Source organism: Boleophthalmus pectinirostris, unplaced genomic scaffold, assembly GCF_026225935.1.
Source record: "Boleophthalmus pectinirostris isolate CB_2022bp ecotype Guang Dong unplaced genomic scaffold, ASM2622593v1 HiC_scaffold_2, whole genome shotgun sequence".
NCBI lineage: Eukaryota > Metazoa > Chordata > Actinopteri > Gobiiformes > Gobiidae > Boleophthalmus > Boleophthalmus pectinirostris.
The window spans coordinates 24,572,283-24,591,874 of record NW_026571152.1 but is presented as its reverse complement, the minus strand read 5'-3'; the positions used below and the strand labels follow the sequence as shown (position 1 = coordinate 24,591,874).

The 19,592-nt window shown below is 37.2% G+C and overlaps 2 protein-coding genes across 2 annotated transcripts in view; one reads left to right on the top strand and one right to left on the bottom strand.

Moving 5' to 3' along the window:
* The window catches only part of syt9b (synaptotagmin IXb), a 47,087-nt gene extending 46,838 nt beyond the window's left edge, over positions 1-249 (top strand). Inside the window, exon 8 of the mRNA XM_055155958.1 lies at positions 172-249. Coding sequence (XP_055011933.1) covers positions 172-249 — 78 coding nt within the window. The remainder of the gene's footprint in view (positions 1-171) is intronic.
* Positions 250-14,326: 14,077 nt separating this feature from the next.
* spon1b (spondin 1b) overlaps positions 14,327-19,592 on the bottom strand; it is a 111,074-nt gene continuing 105,808 nt past the window's right edge. Inside the window, exons 15-16 of the mRNA XM_020935102.2 lie at positions 16,867-17,121; positions 14,327-15,616 (exon numbers count right to left, since the gene is read on the bottom strand). Of these exons, the coding sequence (XP_020790761.1) occupies positions 15,453-15,616; positions 16,867-17,121 (419 nt within the window). The 3' untranslated portion in view covers positions 14,327-15,452. The remainder of the gene's footprint in view (positions 15,617-16,866; positions 17,122-19,592) is intronic.

Sequence of the window (19,592 nt, the reverse complement as noted above, 5' to 3'; positions counted from 1 at the left end):
GTTACCACCATTACCATTGCTGATCTGAAATCAACAAGCTTGGTGTTGTTGCTCCTGTCTGCTTGCATGGGGGTTGCGGTTTAAAACGCATTTTCATAAACATGAGAGAGATTCACATTTCTATATGATTTCTGTGTTTCTAATAAACCTTTGCTTTTGCCTGTGTTACAGTGGGTGGGACAAGGAACAACAGAGAAGGGAAGCCAAGGAGGGTCAACCAACTCTCTGAAGACACCACCCTCCCCATAACCTCGCCTATAGTCGTACAGCTCTGGTACTTAGCTACCAGCATTATCCATTCAACACTTTCTCTCATTATCTGGCCTTAGACTGATAGAAACCCTTTTACTTTCTCATGTTTTCACAACCAAAAAAAAAACACTCAATTACATTCCAAGTAACTATTTCACATTCACATTTATTGAGTTTTGTGGACCAAACCCACTGGATGAACGACTGTTGTGATTTTACATGAAGGAAATATGAGTTTGCACAGAAGAAAGACTGAACAAGGCTCTGACAAAGGAACAGTATTTTACTAAATGCATGTAGATTGTCATGGCAGCAGGATGGGGTGGAAAAGTACACTTTCTGGCAACATAGCTCGATCTCTGCTGTTTTGTTTTTGTGCTCTGAGTTATATTGTGATTTGACTTACATTTACAATCCATATTTGCTACATTTGAGATGCTTGCTATATTTTGCCATTGAACAATCTCTTCCTTGTTATGGTAAACTAACATTATATATTTGAAAGGGGCTGTTTGTAGCCGCAGTTATAAAGTTATTAATTTAGATACAAGATAATAGTTAATATGCTTACTTATTCAATCAATCCTGCCATGCAAAACGTTAATAATAGTTTGTGGCCTAATTTGACTATTTAAGGTGCACTGTGTAACTTTTTGGTTGGGGGTCTGTCATCTGCTTGTTTTTATGGATATATCATTACTCTGTCTGTAATGTTCCACTGTATGACAGTAAACCGTTTCACCTTACATTTATTCTATTATGGTTTTATAGCTCAAAAATACCTAGAAAAAAAGCATTCTGACTGTAAGCGGGGTCGCCTCTCCACAGATCTGACTTGTAACATCTGGTGTAGCCTCCACAATAGAAAAGTGTAATATAATACTGTGAATCATTCCAGACAAAGCAATAGTATCACTACGGAGAAAGTTTTTGACGGACCCTCCACCAGAACACCAGTTACACAATGCACCTTTACCAGAATAGTATTTAAAAACTTAAAATACTACATACAGCTCCTTTAGGTCCATGCGTATTTGTAATAACATTGAACAGTTTGTAACACTTTTTATTTGTACAACAAGAGAACATTTCACATTACTTTAAAGTGCTTTTGTAGATTTCTAACTTACTGTACTAATACCTTAACACTCGGGACCATGCCCTCCTCTTGTTTTACTAACCCAGTGTTTTTCAAGCTGCTAATCTATTGTTTATGTTGTAACAGACACAGACAGAAAGAACAAAATTTGTGTATTTCTAATTCTAAGTATGATGCATGCTTTATTTTAGTGGGTCATTTTTAATGCTTTAGTTGTGATACTAATCATTGTTAACACGAGATACTAGGACTGTGTATATTGTCTCTCAGATGTTATTAATAAATATTTCTTTACATAGTATGAGTGATGTCATGTTTGTAGGCACCTCTGGGACATCTCTGAGTGAAGACTTTTGACAGGCTGAAGTCAAGCTGTCATTCCTGGGCTTTGACAACATGGGGGCTGACAGGTAAGGGAGCATAAATGCATATATGGATGGCATGTGTGCTTGTTATATTCCATCAACTATGTTACCTCAGATGGAACGAAAATTCTGTATAAACCCAGTTATGTACCAAACTGTGGTAGGAACGTTCACTCAGATATGTTGGTAGTTTTACGAGAGGCTGTTACTGCAATAGTAGTAATAGAGGTACTAGCTTTAAAAGGCCCATATTACACTATATATATGTTATAGACAGACAAACAGATACTTTAATCTCAAGGGAATTTTGCTGCAACATTTCCACTACACGTCTCGCCTTTGGGTCTCAGTCAAAACACTCAGTGCAATTATAATGTTGTTTCCTCATTAAAAAAAAAAATACCTGGAGTTGTGTTTTGTTTCATTCACACACAAACCCTGCATATTTAGGCTAGAAGTTCCTCTATGTTTTCACTCCATACACCTTCACTAAAATGATTTTGACCATTTCAGCAGTGAAATATCCAATCTTTACTAAATAAAGGGTAAAATGTAGCTGTTAACTTGAAAACTACCGCTTCATGACATTACAAGATGGAGATGTAGACAGACTAAAAACAAAGGGTTATTCAAACGTGTGAATGAAGCACAACACTACTCCTAGTATGTTTTTGAGAAGATAACAACATTCTCTTTAATACTTGTGCTTATATTTTAACTTTTTGTTTAATTTGCTTGCTTTGTTTATATTATTATACCATACACACCATCTTTGAGTGCACATTCATACACATAATGATGGTTAAATTTCTTGCCCAAGACACAACGATAATGTAAGAGATCAAGATTTGTCACACAGTTAACTACATATTTGGAACAGCTCGGCATAGATACGGTATTATTCACTGACTGAAACTATTTTTGATGACTAGAATTCATGAAAATGTTACATGAGGAGTGCAAAGATCTCCTATGTGACAGAAGTCCCTAATGAGCCGCCCTGCCATGCAATGAGCCTGGCCTTTTCCTCAAACTCCCATCTCACACTGCTCTGAGGAAAAGGCCACAGACCACCATGTAAACCACATGCCCCCGACCTCGTGAGGAGCGGATGACTGTCTCTGTCATTAATGTCATGTTTAGCACTTACAGAAATAGGACGTCACCAAAACTGGTCACATAGAGTTGAAGAGGCTTTTATTACCATTTAAACCTATATGTCATAACCTATTGCATATTACTGATGTAGTTTTATTCCAATTGTTCTGATGTTGTGTCTTAGAAGTGTGTAAATTCCCTAAGCTCTTGCCATATGAATTGAAATGAAGCTGCAGTCTCTGATTTCAGGTCTTTGGTACAGTGTTCTTAAAAGTCCTACGTTATGCCAAATGTATTCTTGTGAGCTTTAAGTCATGTTATAATGCTGCTACCTCATCAAAAATAGACCTGCTTTTGTGTTTTATTCACACATGTTTGAGTAACCTTTTATTGTAAGTGTAGTTTCTACATCTCCAAATTTCTAAATTCTCTCTTCCACCTTGTAATGTCATGAAGCTGTAGTTTTCAAGTTAACAGCTCCTTTTACCTTTAGTTCAGTAGAGATTGGCAATTCCAGAGCTGAAATTATCCAGATGATTTAAAAGCACAGGGGAGCACTTCCTGTATTACAACATGACATCACAAGGTGGAAGAGAAAGCTTTCTGTTAAACTTGTGTGAATGAAACAAAACACAACTCCAGTTATGTTTGTGAAGAGATAGAATTACATCATAGGTCAGAAAATAGCACAATATAGGCCCTTTAAAAAGTTGTGCTCAAAGTTTAGTTTAGTTTAATTTGTGATGGAGACCTAATTAAACTATTGTGACTATTCTTGTTTTATTACATAATGTAGAATATGGGCTTCCAGTCAAAACATTGTTAAATACAGTACACTTTCTATGCACAGCAGCGGTGAGGATGACAGGACTGGAGGAAGACGGCCGAATGACTGAACTTGAATGCCAATGTGAAATCAAAGTACAAAAGTGGTGACACTGCTGATGGAGGTGAAACCAAGGGCAACAGTGTGGACAAAACTCAACTGGACAGAGTGCTGACATTGGACATCTGCAATATCATTTAATGGAATAGACAGGACAAAGAAAGCTCTAGTTTTTTTCCCCCTTTGAGACATACTGAGGTGCAAATGTATATAACTCACAATTGTGCTGAAGTAGCAAGGTCAATTCAAAACTTGCATAGACAGAAAATATCTATTGGGCTGGAATTGGGGTATTCATTGTTGATTTTTTCATTTCCTGCATAGACATCAAGGACACCTCCAGTTCTACAGATGTTCCAACTGTATATTTTCTACTGCTCTTTCCCCCCAGAGCTCAACAAAACAAAACAAAAAACAGCATTACAGAATATTTGAGGGTGTGTATGGGTGTGCCACTTTGTCCACCTAATTTACGACTGTGGAGATCTCAAAGCAATTTGCAGACACATGGGCGAAGCAGATTTTCAGAGAGATGATGCACCGTTATTGTGAGCAGCTAAAGGCTACAAACTTATGAAACATCTAAAGCACATCATGAGGATCAGAGACAATGATATTACACTGGCCTGCCATGGGCTGCCGTTTAATCTCCATTTTCTGGAAAGAAATGAAACAAACCCTACAATGGAACATGTTATTGTGAGGAAAGCTTTACACTGATTAAGCTCACTGTTACATGATGGATCTGAGTAAAAACTGTTTACATATTAGATCCCATATTACAATAAAAATGACTCATGTGAGCTTTTAGTCATGTTACAATCTTGTTATCTAATCTAAAACATACCCAGAGCTGTGTTTTGTTTCATGCACACATGGTTGAGCAGTGCATTAGTCTGTCTACATCCCCAAAGCAAATGCTCTGTTCCACCTTGTGATGTCATGAAGTGGTAGTTTTCAAGTTAACAGCTACCTTTTCCCTTCTGAGTAGAGAAGGGGAATTCCAGGGCTGAAATCTTCCAAATGATTCTAGTGAAGGTGTATGGAGTTTAAAAACACAGTGGAGTGTTTTTCTGTTTGAGAGAAAAACTCAGCCTAACTATGCAGGATTTGTGTGTTAAATATGTGAATGAAACAAAACACAGCTCCAGGTGTGTTTGTGATGAGGAAACAACATAACATAGATCAGAAAATAGACCTTTTTGACAATGGCTGGAAGTGCTGTGATGTAAACGTCACTTACATTAATGCATTTCTATGGCTAAATATCTGTGGAAATGCCTTGCGTATTTTCCACCAACTTCAAAAATCTGCCCCATCACCAAATCTTCATCCAACAAGGTCGATAAAGGACATATTCTGTCCATGAAGAATTTATTCACAACTGTCAAGGTAGGAAGAGGAAAACGTGAAGGATAACAATGACTAGCATCAGTGAAATACTCCTGAGCAAAACTAACATCATGGTCATGCAAACATAAGTAACTTGTTAACTCCGATTCTACAATTAAAATTAAAAATCAATTTCATGATGTAGATATTAGCATAGACAGACAGATTTGTGCAGTTTAAATGTTAGACATGTAATCTGTGAACATCTGTAGCATTCGAACTGCACAAATCTCTCTGTCTATGCTAAGATCGGCATTATGAAATACATTTTTAATTTTAATTCTAGAGTCAGTCTGAGTTCACAAGTTACTTATTAGCAAATTACTAATTACCTATGTTTTATTCATGACAATAATGTTAGTTTTGCCCAGGTGTAGTTCACTAATGCTAGTCATTGTTTGCCTTTACTTTTTTGTCTTTCTTACCTTGATAGTTGTGGGTAAACAGAATATGCTCTTTGTGGACCTTGTTGGATGAAGATTTGGTGATGGGGCAGATTTATGAAGCTGGTGGAAAATACACAAGACATTTCCACAGATATTTTGCCATAGAAAAGCATTAACGTAAGTGACATTTACCTACATCGTAGCATTTCCGGCTGTTGTGAAAAAGGTCTATAGCATACTATACTTTAACGATACACTTAATGTAGCTTGTAACTCATCTGCTTGTCCCCATGGAGATCTCAATGCATTGCCTCAGATGTTCCACAGTATGGCATTAAACTCAACTCTCTTGCATTTATCCAGTTTTTTTTTTACTGCAATAAAAACTTTTGAAAACATATACAGTATTCTAGGGTAAATTGACACAATCTGTATCATTTATTATTAAGTTAATGGCCTTAGTTGTAGAGTAGAAGCAGAGATGATAAAAATGTTTCATCACAAACATAGCTGATCACTGTAGTGTTGTTCTTGATACTGTTTATGCAGACGTGTAGGTGTTTGGATACGGCTTCATTTAAATACACACCCACACAAAGCCTCTGTGTGCTGTCTATCTCTGGATTCTGTTTTAGCACATCACCACACATCAACAAAGAGGCCAAGATATTTTTGTCCAACATTTACCAAGGGCTTAACACACATGCCTCCCAGATGAAGCTAAAAGTCATGGGAAAATGCTGTTTTTCTTTGCTGGCTTATTGGCTTCTTGGTGCTAGGAGCAAGTCTCTGTTGGTGCGCAATGGTTCCCAGTTGACCTATCTCAAGATCCTCCTCCAGATGCCTTGGTAATTCTACGGAGAGGTTAGGTAATTATTACTCACAATTCATTTCTACTTGGAATCAAAACACACAGGGGTTTGTTTTACCATCAGTGCTGGAAGAAGTACTCAAGGTGCACTATGTAACTTTTTGGTTGTTGGTTGGTCACCTGCTTGTATAGACATGTCATTGCTCTGCCTAGAATGTTCCACAATGTGACATTAAACAGCTCAACTCTACATTTATTCTATTATAGGTGGTTTTATAGCTCAAAAATACCTAGAAAAAACAAGAATTCTGACTGTGAGAGCGGTCGCTTCTCCACAGATCTGAGCTGTAACTTGGTCTGGTTTGGTCTCCATGAAGATGGAATGGTTTAGTACCACACCCTGAAACATTCCAGATAAAGCAATCACCACGGAGAAAAGCATTTGACAGATCCTCTACCAGAAAAGTTACACAATGCACCTTTAAGTAAAAGTATCACATGAAAAAATTATAAGTAAAAGTATTAAAGTACATGTTTAAAAATGCACAGTATTTTGCACAGATTTAGAGATCTAATAAGACTGCATTGATTTTGATAAAGATTTGTGCTAAATTGTTTTCAACAGAAACAACTGAATTATTAATATATTTTTAGCACTTTTTATTATTTGTTTATTTTTGTTTGCTCAAGCTATGTCAAACATGTTGAAAGTAAACCCCTCAAGCCTTTTAACAGATCTCACGCAATAATAAGAAACATTTTTACTTTAGTGGAGTAGAAAGTACAGATGCCTGAAATGTAGAGGAGTCAAAGTAAAAAGTATTCACTTTAAAATCTACTTAAAGGTGACCTGTGTAACTTTTCTGTTGGAGGGTCCGTCTCCAGCTTCTCTCCATGAAGATGTGACCTGGAATGTTCCACAGTATGTCTTATTTATTTATTTATTTATTTATTTATTTATTATTTATTTTTGTTATTTGTTTATTTATCTCTTCAGAGACAGCAAGTGACGCCATAGGACTAAGTTATATGTCAGATCTGTAGAGAGGCGAGCCCACTCACAGTAAGAATGCATATTTTAAGTCAATAAAAACCCATCTAATTGAGTAAATGCAAGATGGATACTTTTAAAACCATACCGGCACATTCCAGAAAAGCAACAACAAAGACAAGCAGATGGAAGACCCTCCACCAGAAAAGTTACACAGTGCATCTTCACATAAAGTACAGATACCTAAAACTGATACTTAAATACAGTACTATTTTACTTTACTTTTTTACATTCCAGTGCTATTTACCATTCATGCTTTTTCAGTGATTGCTGCAGTTTTGAACCCAGCACTTCAAGATCCAAGAGCCAGGATCTTGAATATTTCAGTTTGATGGAGAACTTGGGTGTGAGGGTTTCTTTCTGCCCCTCCTACCCCTCCTTTCCCTGCTCCCTCTTCCCTTCTCTCACCTTATTTGGTTTTTCCTGGGCGGGTCCCCAAATCATCTCACCTGCTGAGCTCCACTCCTGATCCTCGTCAGTAATCATCTCCGGCACTAAAAGACCTGCTGACCTGCTCTCCAGTGCCAGATCGTTCCGTCAACCAAGTGTTTAACTGTTTTGGAGCCAGCCTCATCCCGTTACCACCTGTTCCACAAGCCTCTGGTCAGCCTCTTCACCATTGCACTTCAGCCAACCTGGACCCGTCCTACCTACCTGGAATCTATCCCCCTGTCCATGACTTTTTTGTTAATAAATACTTTTGTTACTGCATATTTGGGTCCAACCAGTGATTCCTTAACATTGGGGGGATTTAGCTAAAAAAAAGAGACCTGGAATCAAACCCAGGACCAAACTGCAGTGTGGCAATAATAAAACCTGTGCTGTCAGCTCCATTCACATGATTGAACTGATTGGGACCAAATCAAGGAAAAGTTCAGGTCATAATGCATTTGTAGGTGCACAAGCATTATCCTGTTTTTACACCGTTGTCATGGCAACCTCACCTTAAGGAGTGGTTGCAGAGTGTTGAGCTGGGCGTACTCACATGACATTCAAGACTGCCTGTTGCTTATAAAATAAGCTGGAGTCAAATGTCTTTTAACTGACTGACTGCAGCGGTTCAGACATTTTAGTTTATGATTACAATGGTTCTGATGAGTCTATTAACAGTAAGCAAAACCTGATATAAAGTTTTTTTTTATTTGATTTGATTGATTTATTTCGGTCACAGGTATATTCTGACATTTTTCCACAGACATTATTCCACAGACACACAGACCGAAAAGGTGTAGGCTGAAGCTTGAGATTATTATGCCTTTACCCTTTATTCCTTTATCAGAGCGTCATGTTAACACCAGTTCATCTTCATAAATACAGCAAGAGGAAACAAACAAATCTGTAACAGTACAACAAAGTACTACAGCACAAACCAAGTATCATAATTAATGTATCAGCCCAGAGTTAAACATTTAAACTTCTTTTTAAAATGGAAGAGAGTGGTGCACAATTTTAGGTCTTCTGTACAGTTATTCTAGAGCTCCACCCCTTTAACAGATACACAAAATTTCATAATGTTTGTTCTGATTTTCTTTTTGATAAACATGACCGTACCTCTGACCTCATATCGGCTATTTCGGGTTTTGAACATATTCTGTTATGATTTTGACAAGAGATTGTTGTTTACTTTGAACATGATTTTCAAAGTGTAAAGGTCAACTAAATAAAAAATTTCAGTCTGAAGGTTTATAAATAATGCATTGGTTGATTCATTATAAGTTGATAATGTGGTTGCTCTTATTGCCTTTTTTTTTTGCAAGGTAAAGATTGGATTTGAATTAGTCTTATCTATATCCTAGTTCAGTGTCTAGTGCTCTGTCTACAAACTTTGAGCAATTAGTTTTTACAGCAAATTTGCAAACCCAGTTTCTAACAATCTGGTTCAGTTTGGTTATTTCTTTTAAAAGCAACAAACCTACAGATGTGGAGAAGATTTCGACAGTGGTCATCTGGACTCTGTTTTTGCAATCAAGAAGTTTGGGCTCCCATCCAAAAGCCATTTTCAGTTGGTAGAGTTGGCTTGAAACACTGGGAATTTATCCCACTCTGTGTTACACTAAGTAAGTCCAAATCCTAAAGGAGGAGTTTTAAGTGAAACTGCTCTGCCTATAGTTCACTTGGTAACAACATTATGGGTCGCTATGTCCCTATACAGCTCACAGAGTTGAGTTATACAAGCCCTTCATCTGAAATTATGTCATCTTTGTAAAAGGGTGCACTCATAGTCTTGCTTTGTCCAGGTTTGAGCCCAGTTTTATCCAAATTTATCTATGATCTATGTTATTATAATGTTGTTTAAAGTCTAAATGTCACTAAAAGTTGTGTTTTGTTTCATTCACACATTTTACATACAGACTCTGTATATTTAGAATGTATTGTTCTCTGAAACAAAAACACTCTGTCCCACCTTTTACGTCACATGGTAATACAGGAAGTGCTCCACTGTGTTTTTAAACTCCGTACACCAGAAATAATTTGAATAATTTCCCAGTTTCTACTTGAAAACTACCATCACAAACATGTGTTAATGAAACAAAACAGAACTCAGGGTATGTTTTAGCTGAGGTAATGACATTCTAACATGACATAAAGCTCTCAAGAGTCAAATTTGCATAATATTGGATCTTTAAGATTTGCATTAGATAAAAGTTTTCTCCTTCATAGCTGCTGTGTCCTGTATAGTGTGCGATGTAGGGCAGAAGGAGCTGTGTAGAGTCAGGGTGGGGTGGTGCAGAGATCATCCCGCCAGTGAGAGGCACTTAGCCTGAAGCAAACAGGGTCACTTAGCCTGAGCAGCCGCACTCACACACTCTCATGTTCAGTAATTGCCTGGCTTCATGCTAATGCTTCCTCTGCTGATGGATGGGTGGATACTAGTCTTCCTGGCGGCCTCTGAGTTACTGACTTGTTTATGACGGCTCGATGAAGTATGTGCAGTAATGAGCTTTGTCTGTGTCACTGTTATTCAGGTGGGACACGCAGGGGAATTTATGTTGTAATACACCTCAAAGCACAGAGGTTAATGTGAAATTGAATCTTCTTTATTGAAAATCAAATAATTACAAATAATAATTTATAATTACAGTTACACAAGAGGTACATAAAAACTGTTATTGCCACACTGTTTGTTCCTGTACCATTAATTTTTATGAGTATTAATATCACAGCTAGGTGTAACTTTGCAGTGACATCAAGCTGGGGGTGTTCCATGTGTATGTCTATGGTGGAATGTTCAGTAGTTACAATGGTGACATAAAGCACACATTAGCAAGCAGAGCCAAAAAAGGTTTTAAGATAAACTCTAGTAAAAATACAACATGGATTTATGGATATTTATATTTAATTTATTTAATGGCAATCTGAAGCATTTAATTAATTCTGGGTATTTATTGCTCAAAAGTACCTTAAAAGCATGCATTCTTGCGGTGACTGGACAAGCCTCTCCACAGATCTGACCTGTAATCTAGCACGGGCAGTCACCTTCTTGTGTCCTTGGAGATAAATTGTTTAATGCCATACAGTGAAACATTCTCATCAAAGCAATAACATCAGGTACTCTCCTCTAGAAAAGTTACATTGTGTGCCTACAGGCCCACTAAAAATAAATGCATTGAATTGAAAATGAAGTCAATTTGTCTCCCTGACTTACTGTTGAAACTGCAGTATAGTAGTGCTTTTCCAGGGTTAACATTACTAGCTGCATGAATAAAGTATCTTGTGTATGAACTCTCACACTGGCCCCCAGAGTCGTGCGGTTGTATTTTTAGAAATCAAACATGGAGTGGCTTATGCAGATGAGATCATGAATTATATATCTATCAGCAAATCACAGCCAGTGAATCTACATAGGCTGGTTTCCTTCAAGCATCCACCATGCTGGCAGTCTGAACCAGGAAAGCCAAGCCCACAGGGACAAGCTCACAGACAGAGTGCATGCTGGGAAAGAGCTTGCCCATACAAGAGGGACATGGAGGGTGTAACAGCTCTGCTTTACTACTCCTCATGTATTCAGAGTACATGATATCATTATGTATTTTGTAGACATTGTTGAACCCTACATGTATGTCCCAGAGTCTGAATCATTTTGAATAACTGCCAGTGAGTACAGAGCTCTGGGGCAGAGATAGGGCTTAGGTGAAAACAGAACTTTTCAGACCACTGAAGCCTCAAATACAAGACAATACAGGATTACTAAACATGCTAAAATCAATCATAATACATCTCAGCATAAACTAACAATGAGGAAAGACAGTTATGACCAAGAAATGCCCTGATAGTGATCCTGGTATTGAATATTGACGCCGATACTGAAAAATTATTAAGATGATATTCTGGTTGGACCTTTAATTGAATATCATAACACAATTTATAGGTGGATTTTGACTAAGAATGTTTCATAATGTTTGAACTTTTATTCACACAAAGCTCTTCAGTAGATATTTGAAGGATCAATAACAGTTATATAACACAAGTGGATTTCTTGTGTAATATGTTAACTGTGTTTTAAAGAAATAAGAGCCATTCCCCACGACATTTTTAAAATCTAATGGAAGCTAATTCTCAAAAGCAAATCCTAGACTTCACTTATTGCTTTTGTGATATTTTAAATTGGAAAACGCCATTGTACAAAGCTTGGAGCGGGTTAAAGTCTCCCAAAATGCTCTTTAAATGAATGAGGCTAGAACGCCATTAGAAGGAGAATAATGACATCATAACTTAACAGCCCCACAGCAACCAAAACATGGAGACAATTTAACCCCATGGAGCTTTTGATCGTCCATCATTCCTCACTATCCTGTATCAATAATCTTACATAAGCCCCAGTGACGCTGTAATGGCTCAAACGACCACCATAAGTTCTCTGTGACACTTGTTAGGCTTGCATACTGATCAGGTCCTTGTGCACTTCTCCACATAAGGGTCACCGGCCTTCACTCTGCCCTCTACAGTGCCCTCTGTGTCTGCAGTGATGTACAGAGCAGCTTTTCACGCAGCAGCAGTGTGCATTAGCCCGGCTCTACAGGGGTCTTCTACCGGGGTCTGAGGGAAAGGCCAGAGCCAGCACTTCACACAAGAGCCACAATCAGATACTGTGCTCTTGGCATGTTCGACGCTATATACAGGCTTTGGTCATCAACAACATAAAGGAATATAGTGTAGCCAGCAGAAGGTGTGTGAACTATTCCATTGGTTTTTTAGGCTCTGTAATAAAGGTGTAAATGTTTTTCTGTGCACATTTACTTGTTTTGTATGCATGTTTGTGTTTTTAAAAATTGAAATAGTATAACATTGGAACATCTTCTATTTATTGTTTCCAGTAGGTGGCAGAGCAGAACAGGGAATAAGGTATAAATAGTTTTTCCTCTAGTGATGATCTACAAAAAGAATTGTCCTTTGGTGATAAATAAAGTTTGCTGAATTGACCTGATACAGCTCAGTGTCCATACATGTGCATGAAAGAAAATCTGAAACAGTGGCTTTGCTCATTGTAGTTTAAAGTGTTTATGTAAAAGATGTGGCACTCTGCATGGCCCTGAACAGCTGCAGCTAAACTCTATTCAATATTGATGGATATAAAGCAAGTGTACATTCAATATTCAGCAGCACCCTTTGTGATACATCTGAATTATTCAGTAAAATAACAAAGACATAGACATAGACAGACACAAGCTCGGCCATAAGTTTAAACAACAATTGAACTTCTGACTTTTGGCTGTAAGATGAGTGTTTTTAAAAGACAGTGCGTGCACTATAAGATGAGTGTTTTTAAAAGACAGTGTGTTATAAGCTGAGTGTTTTTAAAAGACAGTGCGCTATAAGATGAGTGTTTTTAAAAGACAGTGCACTATAAGATGAGTGTTTTTAAAAGACAGTGCGCTATAAGATGAGTGTTTTTAAAAGACAGTGCGCTATAAGATGAGTGTTTTTAAAAGACAGTGCACTATAAGATGAGTGTTTTTAAAAGACAGTGTGTTATAAGCTGAGTGTTTTTAAAAGACAATGCACTTGTGAAATTGTGAACTCTGACAGGCTGTGGTCTCTACAGCCACATTATGTAATAAAGCAGCATTATGTCATAATAAAAAATGGTCACTGCATCATGTAATAAAACAAACTTGTGATCATTTGTAACGTTGTGTAACAAAGCAGTTTTAAAGTTTTGCAACACATTATTACAAAAATGTGGGCAGTATATATATATTTTTACTCAATGTTATATTATGTAATAACTAATCTGAGTTTAAAATAGAAGCTCCAGGGAATGCTGCGTGTGCTATGTGTTTGGTTTGAACTATGTATATTCAACACAGGGCACACAGTCACTACACACAGAATTAGGATTATTTCTGGTAATATGATTTACCCCAACCCAGCCCCTAACTCAAAATGAAGACTGTACATCTCCAGCAAATCATGGCAGTAAAAGCATTCATCCCATGCAAAATACTGCAAAATGTGTTTATACATGCCAAAAAAACAGCCTTAAAAAATCTATTACAAATGTTCACACGGGGCAGTGCCACGATACACGTAACAGTAGTCGTGTCCCTGTGACTTCATTTGTGTTCAATCATAGCACACGATGTCCATCTAGTGGCCGAATATCAACGGTGCAATGGCAGAGCAGCCTGAACATTTACTCGTTCTCTCTGCCCGCTGCTCTTTAATTATTTGTGTTTGGGGCCATCAGTTATGTAGTTTTGAACAGATAGTCAATGAACATAGTAAAGTGTTTTAGATCAATATTGCAATTTACAAGGAATTCATTGTAGAACAGAGATCACTGTACGTTTAATACTAAACACCCAAAATAGCATAATATTTTCTTTAGTGTATTGCTTTAGTGGATGTTGATAATCCAAGGAAGCTTGTTTTTGTAAATCTGACTTCATTAGACCGTGGCTTAACTATAAGTCAGTCAGTTAATACCAATAATAGCAGCTTTAGTCAAACTATCAAATACGAAATAAATACAATGAACAAAAAGCACCTTTCACATTTACTTTTTTATTGTAAAGTGGTTTCTTACAAAATAGTCACATGATACAAAGAAAGTCTGCCTTTACCAGAATGAAGTAAGCAACATCTGAAATAAAACTTTGGTGCCTGGAACATATAAATGTGCGCTAACAGTCACTGAGCGGACTTGAGTCTCAAACCAACACACAGAAGTACAGTCAGATTTAATCTACAACAAAACTGCGGTTCTTCCTGACATCAAAATAATAAAAATGGCATTCTTAGCAAATGAATGAAGGAGTGGATAAGGCGCAAAAAAGAAAATATTGTTTTATTACAAGGATATTAAGTTGCACAATTTATTAACAACCATTTCACAATTTTCTCCATGTGAGTTGGTTGTATTTCATTTCATTGTTTTTAGGCCACACCAAATATATTCCCATCAACCTTACAAGGGACAGTGTAGGGTCAAATCTGTATTGACACATGCTTGAAGAGGGTGTGTGCAGACCTGGTGAAGATTAATGCTACATTAGCTGAAAGGACAATAACAATAACAGTACAGTATAGAAAGACTAACTCCAATAGTATAAAACATCTCGTTTCAATGTGTCAATGTTTACTTTACATAGCAGTGTCTTTTATAAGAGTGGTTAGTGGGAGTACATACACAGTACCTCCAGAGTGTTCAGGGACCTCCTCAAAATCCATCTTATTTTATCTCTCTGATTAGGGCTAATAACCAAGATATATATTTAACATTTTAGCAAGATTTTATTTTACAAAAGCCATTTACAACAAGTTGCCTTACCAGTTAACATTCTCACCATGTACGTTTTTAATATTGGTTCACAAAAAGAAATTGTTAATTTCTATTGCTACTCTCCATAAAGTAGTAATGTGCTGCTGAAATCTTTTATGTCTATGGCTATATTATAAGTCTGTCAATTGAAGTCATGGGTTCAGACCACATCCAATAACTGTAACCTTCATAGTGGTCTTAAAGAAGTCAGCCCTGTCACTCAAATCAAAACATCTAAAATGGCTTCGCTAAAAAACACTGTAACATTTATTTCTCAGTTGTGTCCGCGTCAGAATTTCACCGTTCCCTCTCCCTCTCTCTCTGTAGCTTGTGTAGCTCAGTAGTGCCCCCTAGCAGGGATGGACGTTACATGCACGGATCTCCTTGCGATCTTTGCAGTTTGCTGGTTGAGCTACTCTGGGCCTTTTCTTCACTGTATTGAAGCGCTCCTGGATTCCACCACCACAGGGCTTCGAACAGTCCGACCAAGTGCCCCAGCCCTGCATCCGGCAACCTGGACAAAAATATATAGGATTATCTGACAGTCCAACCTGCAAAATATGAATATGATTGACAAACATGAATAAATAGATTTTGGAACATCTTAATATTCTTTTATAAAGTAACTTACATAAAGGTGAACTATGTAACTTTTTGGTTGGGAGTCTGTCACCTGCTTTTTTCTGTGAATGTGTCATTGCTGTGCCTAGAATGTTCCACAGTATGACATTAAACTGCTCTACTTTTATATTTATTCAATTACAGGTGGTTTTATAGCTTATAAATGCTTAGAAAAACTGTCATTCTAACTGTGAGTGGGGTCGCCTCTCCACAGATCTGGCCTGTAACTTGATCTGGTTTCCTGGAAGATTGAAAGGCTTAATACCCTACTGTGAAACATTTCAGACAAAGCAATAACATCTCCACGGAGACAAGCATCTGAAGAACCCTCCACCAAAACTGTTACACAAGGCACCTTTAATTATTTTTTCAAAGTCTGGTAAATTTTCTGAATAGTGAATCTTTTTCCTGGGCGTATTTTAATGTTGTTGCTTTAAGAAGTTGATAACACAAGTAATCCCTGTGATCTCTCTAACTTGTGTACTGATGTCAAATGTTATTTTAGTATTTATTCATGTATTTATACAGGAAATGTGCCGCTGGTGTCTGCTGTCAGCATGAGTCCAGGGCAGCTTATGTCCTTTTACTCACATCTTCAACCACCATCACACAAACCAAAATCTGACACGGTCTGTAAAGCTTCAATTTCACTTTTCCTGACAAAGTGACATTTTGTGGATTTGTAGGTGACTCAGAACTTTTTTGCCTCATTCGTCACACGCAAAGTATTTCTTACATGGCAGGAGGCTGTTGAAAAGAACTGGATGCAATCTGTGATCTCACAGTTTTAAAGGTGCTATATAACACAAAATTGAATCTTGTGAGCTTTAAGCCATCTTACAATTATTACCTCTTCAAAAACATACCTGGAGTTATGCTTTGTTTCATGCACACATGTTTGAGTAACCCTTTATTATTAGCCTGTCTACACTTCCAAAGCTAAAAATGCTCTGTTCCACCTCATGATGTCATGAAGCGGTAGTTTCCAAGTTAACAACTATCATTTACCTTTATGTATTAGGAATTCCAGGGCTGAAATTATCCAAATGTTTCTAGTGAATGTGTGTGGAATTTAAAACCACAGTGGAGCACTTCTTGCATTTCCTGTAAATGCATTTCCTGTAGACACATTGTTTGACTAACCTTGCTGATCCTCCACAGATGCATCCTGGCCCTGCTTGCCCCGCCTCCTCCTGTTGCCGGCTCCGCCCCTCTCCTCTTTGGCCTTCTGACGACACTTGCGGATCTTGCACTTCTTTCTCTGGATGGTCTCAGGACAGGGGCTGCCCCCAAACTGAGGCTCCAGTTTGATCATGCGCGTGCGGATGGTGTGGCCTTTACCGCACGATTTGTTGCACTCAGACCACTCGGACCACTCTGACACCATGCAGTCAATCGCTGGAGAGAACACAGACAGCAAACTACTTCAGTACATTAATACATTTTTGCAGTCATCCAGGTCTATCAGGAAATATATGCACCATACTGACCCCCTCGTGCGAGAGTGACTTAAAAGCAGGTTTACACACGTTTCCAACATTTAGGCATGAGTTAAGCTTAAAGGGCCCATATTAAACATACCTGGAGTTGTGACATCACAAGGTGGAACAGAGCATTTTGAGTTTTGGAATTGTAAACAGATTAATAATAAAAGATAACTCAAACGGTTGAGTCAAACAAAATTCAACTCCAGGTATGTTTTTGACGACGTAACAGCATTCTAACATTACTAAAAACCCCTCCTTCTGATTTGAATGACAGGTGGATTAGCCAGTCAGGGGCATGTAGTACGGTCAATCCATATCAAAACAAATATGGCTGCTTACTACTAGTACTTACAAGTTAAATAAGACAAAAATCACAGTATAACATTGTAGATTTATGTGGAATCAATGAACCAGCACAAAACACTTTTAATCTGAGCTGGTAAAAGCTGTATTTTGTTCCAAACGAAGGGTGATCAATGAGCTTTTACTCGTACAATAAACCTTCCCTTATATGGTCCTACAAAGGTTCTTCTTTAGAGCATGTGCTCAATATTTGAGGGCCTTAAAGTATTTGTTTATTATGGCTCAATTAGTTGTTTAAAAATTAAAAACTGTATATAAAATGTGCCCAGAGAAATATAGAGAAATGCACTAAAACACTGCTATAAACACTATAACACTATAGTATAATAACACTACCAGTGAAATATTTGGACTCACACTCTCACTGAATGTTTTGTTTATTTTTTCTTACTATTTTCTACATTTTAGATGCTTGCAGACATGAAAAATATGAAGCAAGATATATGGAATTATTTAGTAAAGAAAAAAGTTAAATAACTTATTTATTAAATATTAAACATTAACTATTGCATTACATAAATATTACATATTGCATATGTAATATTTAATACTTATTTAACCACACATTTTCGACAAAGCAAAAGGTGGTAATTTGAGGATTTGGTTATAAATATATAAAGTTAAAGAGGTATTATTATTTAACTATTTAACTTGAAAACTACTGCTTCATGACATCACAAGGTGGAGTATTTTGAGCTTTAGAGATGTAAGCACAACTCCAGGCATTTTTTGATGAGATAACAACATTCTAACATGGCCTGATTTAGCTGAGTTTCTTTTTTTGTTACATAATTCCATACATCTTACTATGTATATAGATAAAGATATATAAATACTTTATCAGTCTCAAAAGAAACACATTTTTCAGCAACAAAAATAAAACGTAATTCATCATATCAAATGTAGAAAGTAGTAAACATTGAAAAACACTGAATGAGAGGGACTGACAGTCCAGGCTTTTGACTGGTTGTGTAAAACTTTTGAATTGCAGTTAAATTGCAGAAATGCACTGTCCTACATCAATGACAAATACATTATATATTCAATACATATCATGATGCCTTGAGATTCAGAGTTTCTGTGTTTTCTTCCATCCATTTTAAACCGTGCATTCAAACAACAGCCATATATATTTTCAAGCCATTGTGAAATGCTTCATCTGTCAGTGATCTGTAGTGTCCAATAGCTCAAGGCTTTTGTCCAATCTGGGGGAGCCATGCTGTTCCCTGCAGGTGGCTCCCAGAAATATGGACCATACACGGCCGTGCTCTGGGGCCAGGTGAGCAGGGCATGCTCAGTAATTGCTGAGATGCATCACGGAGCTGTGGGAAAATAAATCACGTCAGAGGTAAATGTAGCGCGGCAGAGACACAGAACACCACAGGGGGCGCCGCGTCTTCACAGGACAGCTCGAGTCGCTGGCTCAGTTTTGTTCTTTAGGTAAAACTACAGATAAGTAAGAAGATAAGATAAGACGTACTAAAGCACCTGTTTAAAAATGTACTTTAAGAGTAAAACATAAAATTATTTAATGCAAATTCTGAGATCTGATAAAGCTTTAAATGTATTAATTCCGATAAAGACTTGTGCTGAATTTTGTTCAACAGAAACAAATTCAATCTAGCTGTTTTTATTTGTATATTTTTGTTTGCTCAAACTACAGATGTATTAAAAATAAACCCTCAGCCTTTTCAGCAGGACTCAAACTAAAAACAAACAAACAAAACTGTTCAGTCCTGTTAAAATATGTATAATGTATAATGAGTAGAAAGTACAGATAGCTTCTCTCAGATGTACTGAAGTAAAAGTAAAAAGTGTCCACTTTAAAATCTACTTAAGTAAAGTACAGATACCTAAAATTTATACTTAAGTACAGTGCTTTACTACTTTTACTTTGTTAAGTTCCACCAGTGGCAGCTACATAGTTTGAATGGAGAAGAACCTTTTTGAGAATTGTTCTGATGGTTCTGTTGGGAATTGCTCTGGTCTAATTTAGTTTCATGAGTCATTGGTCTTTAC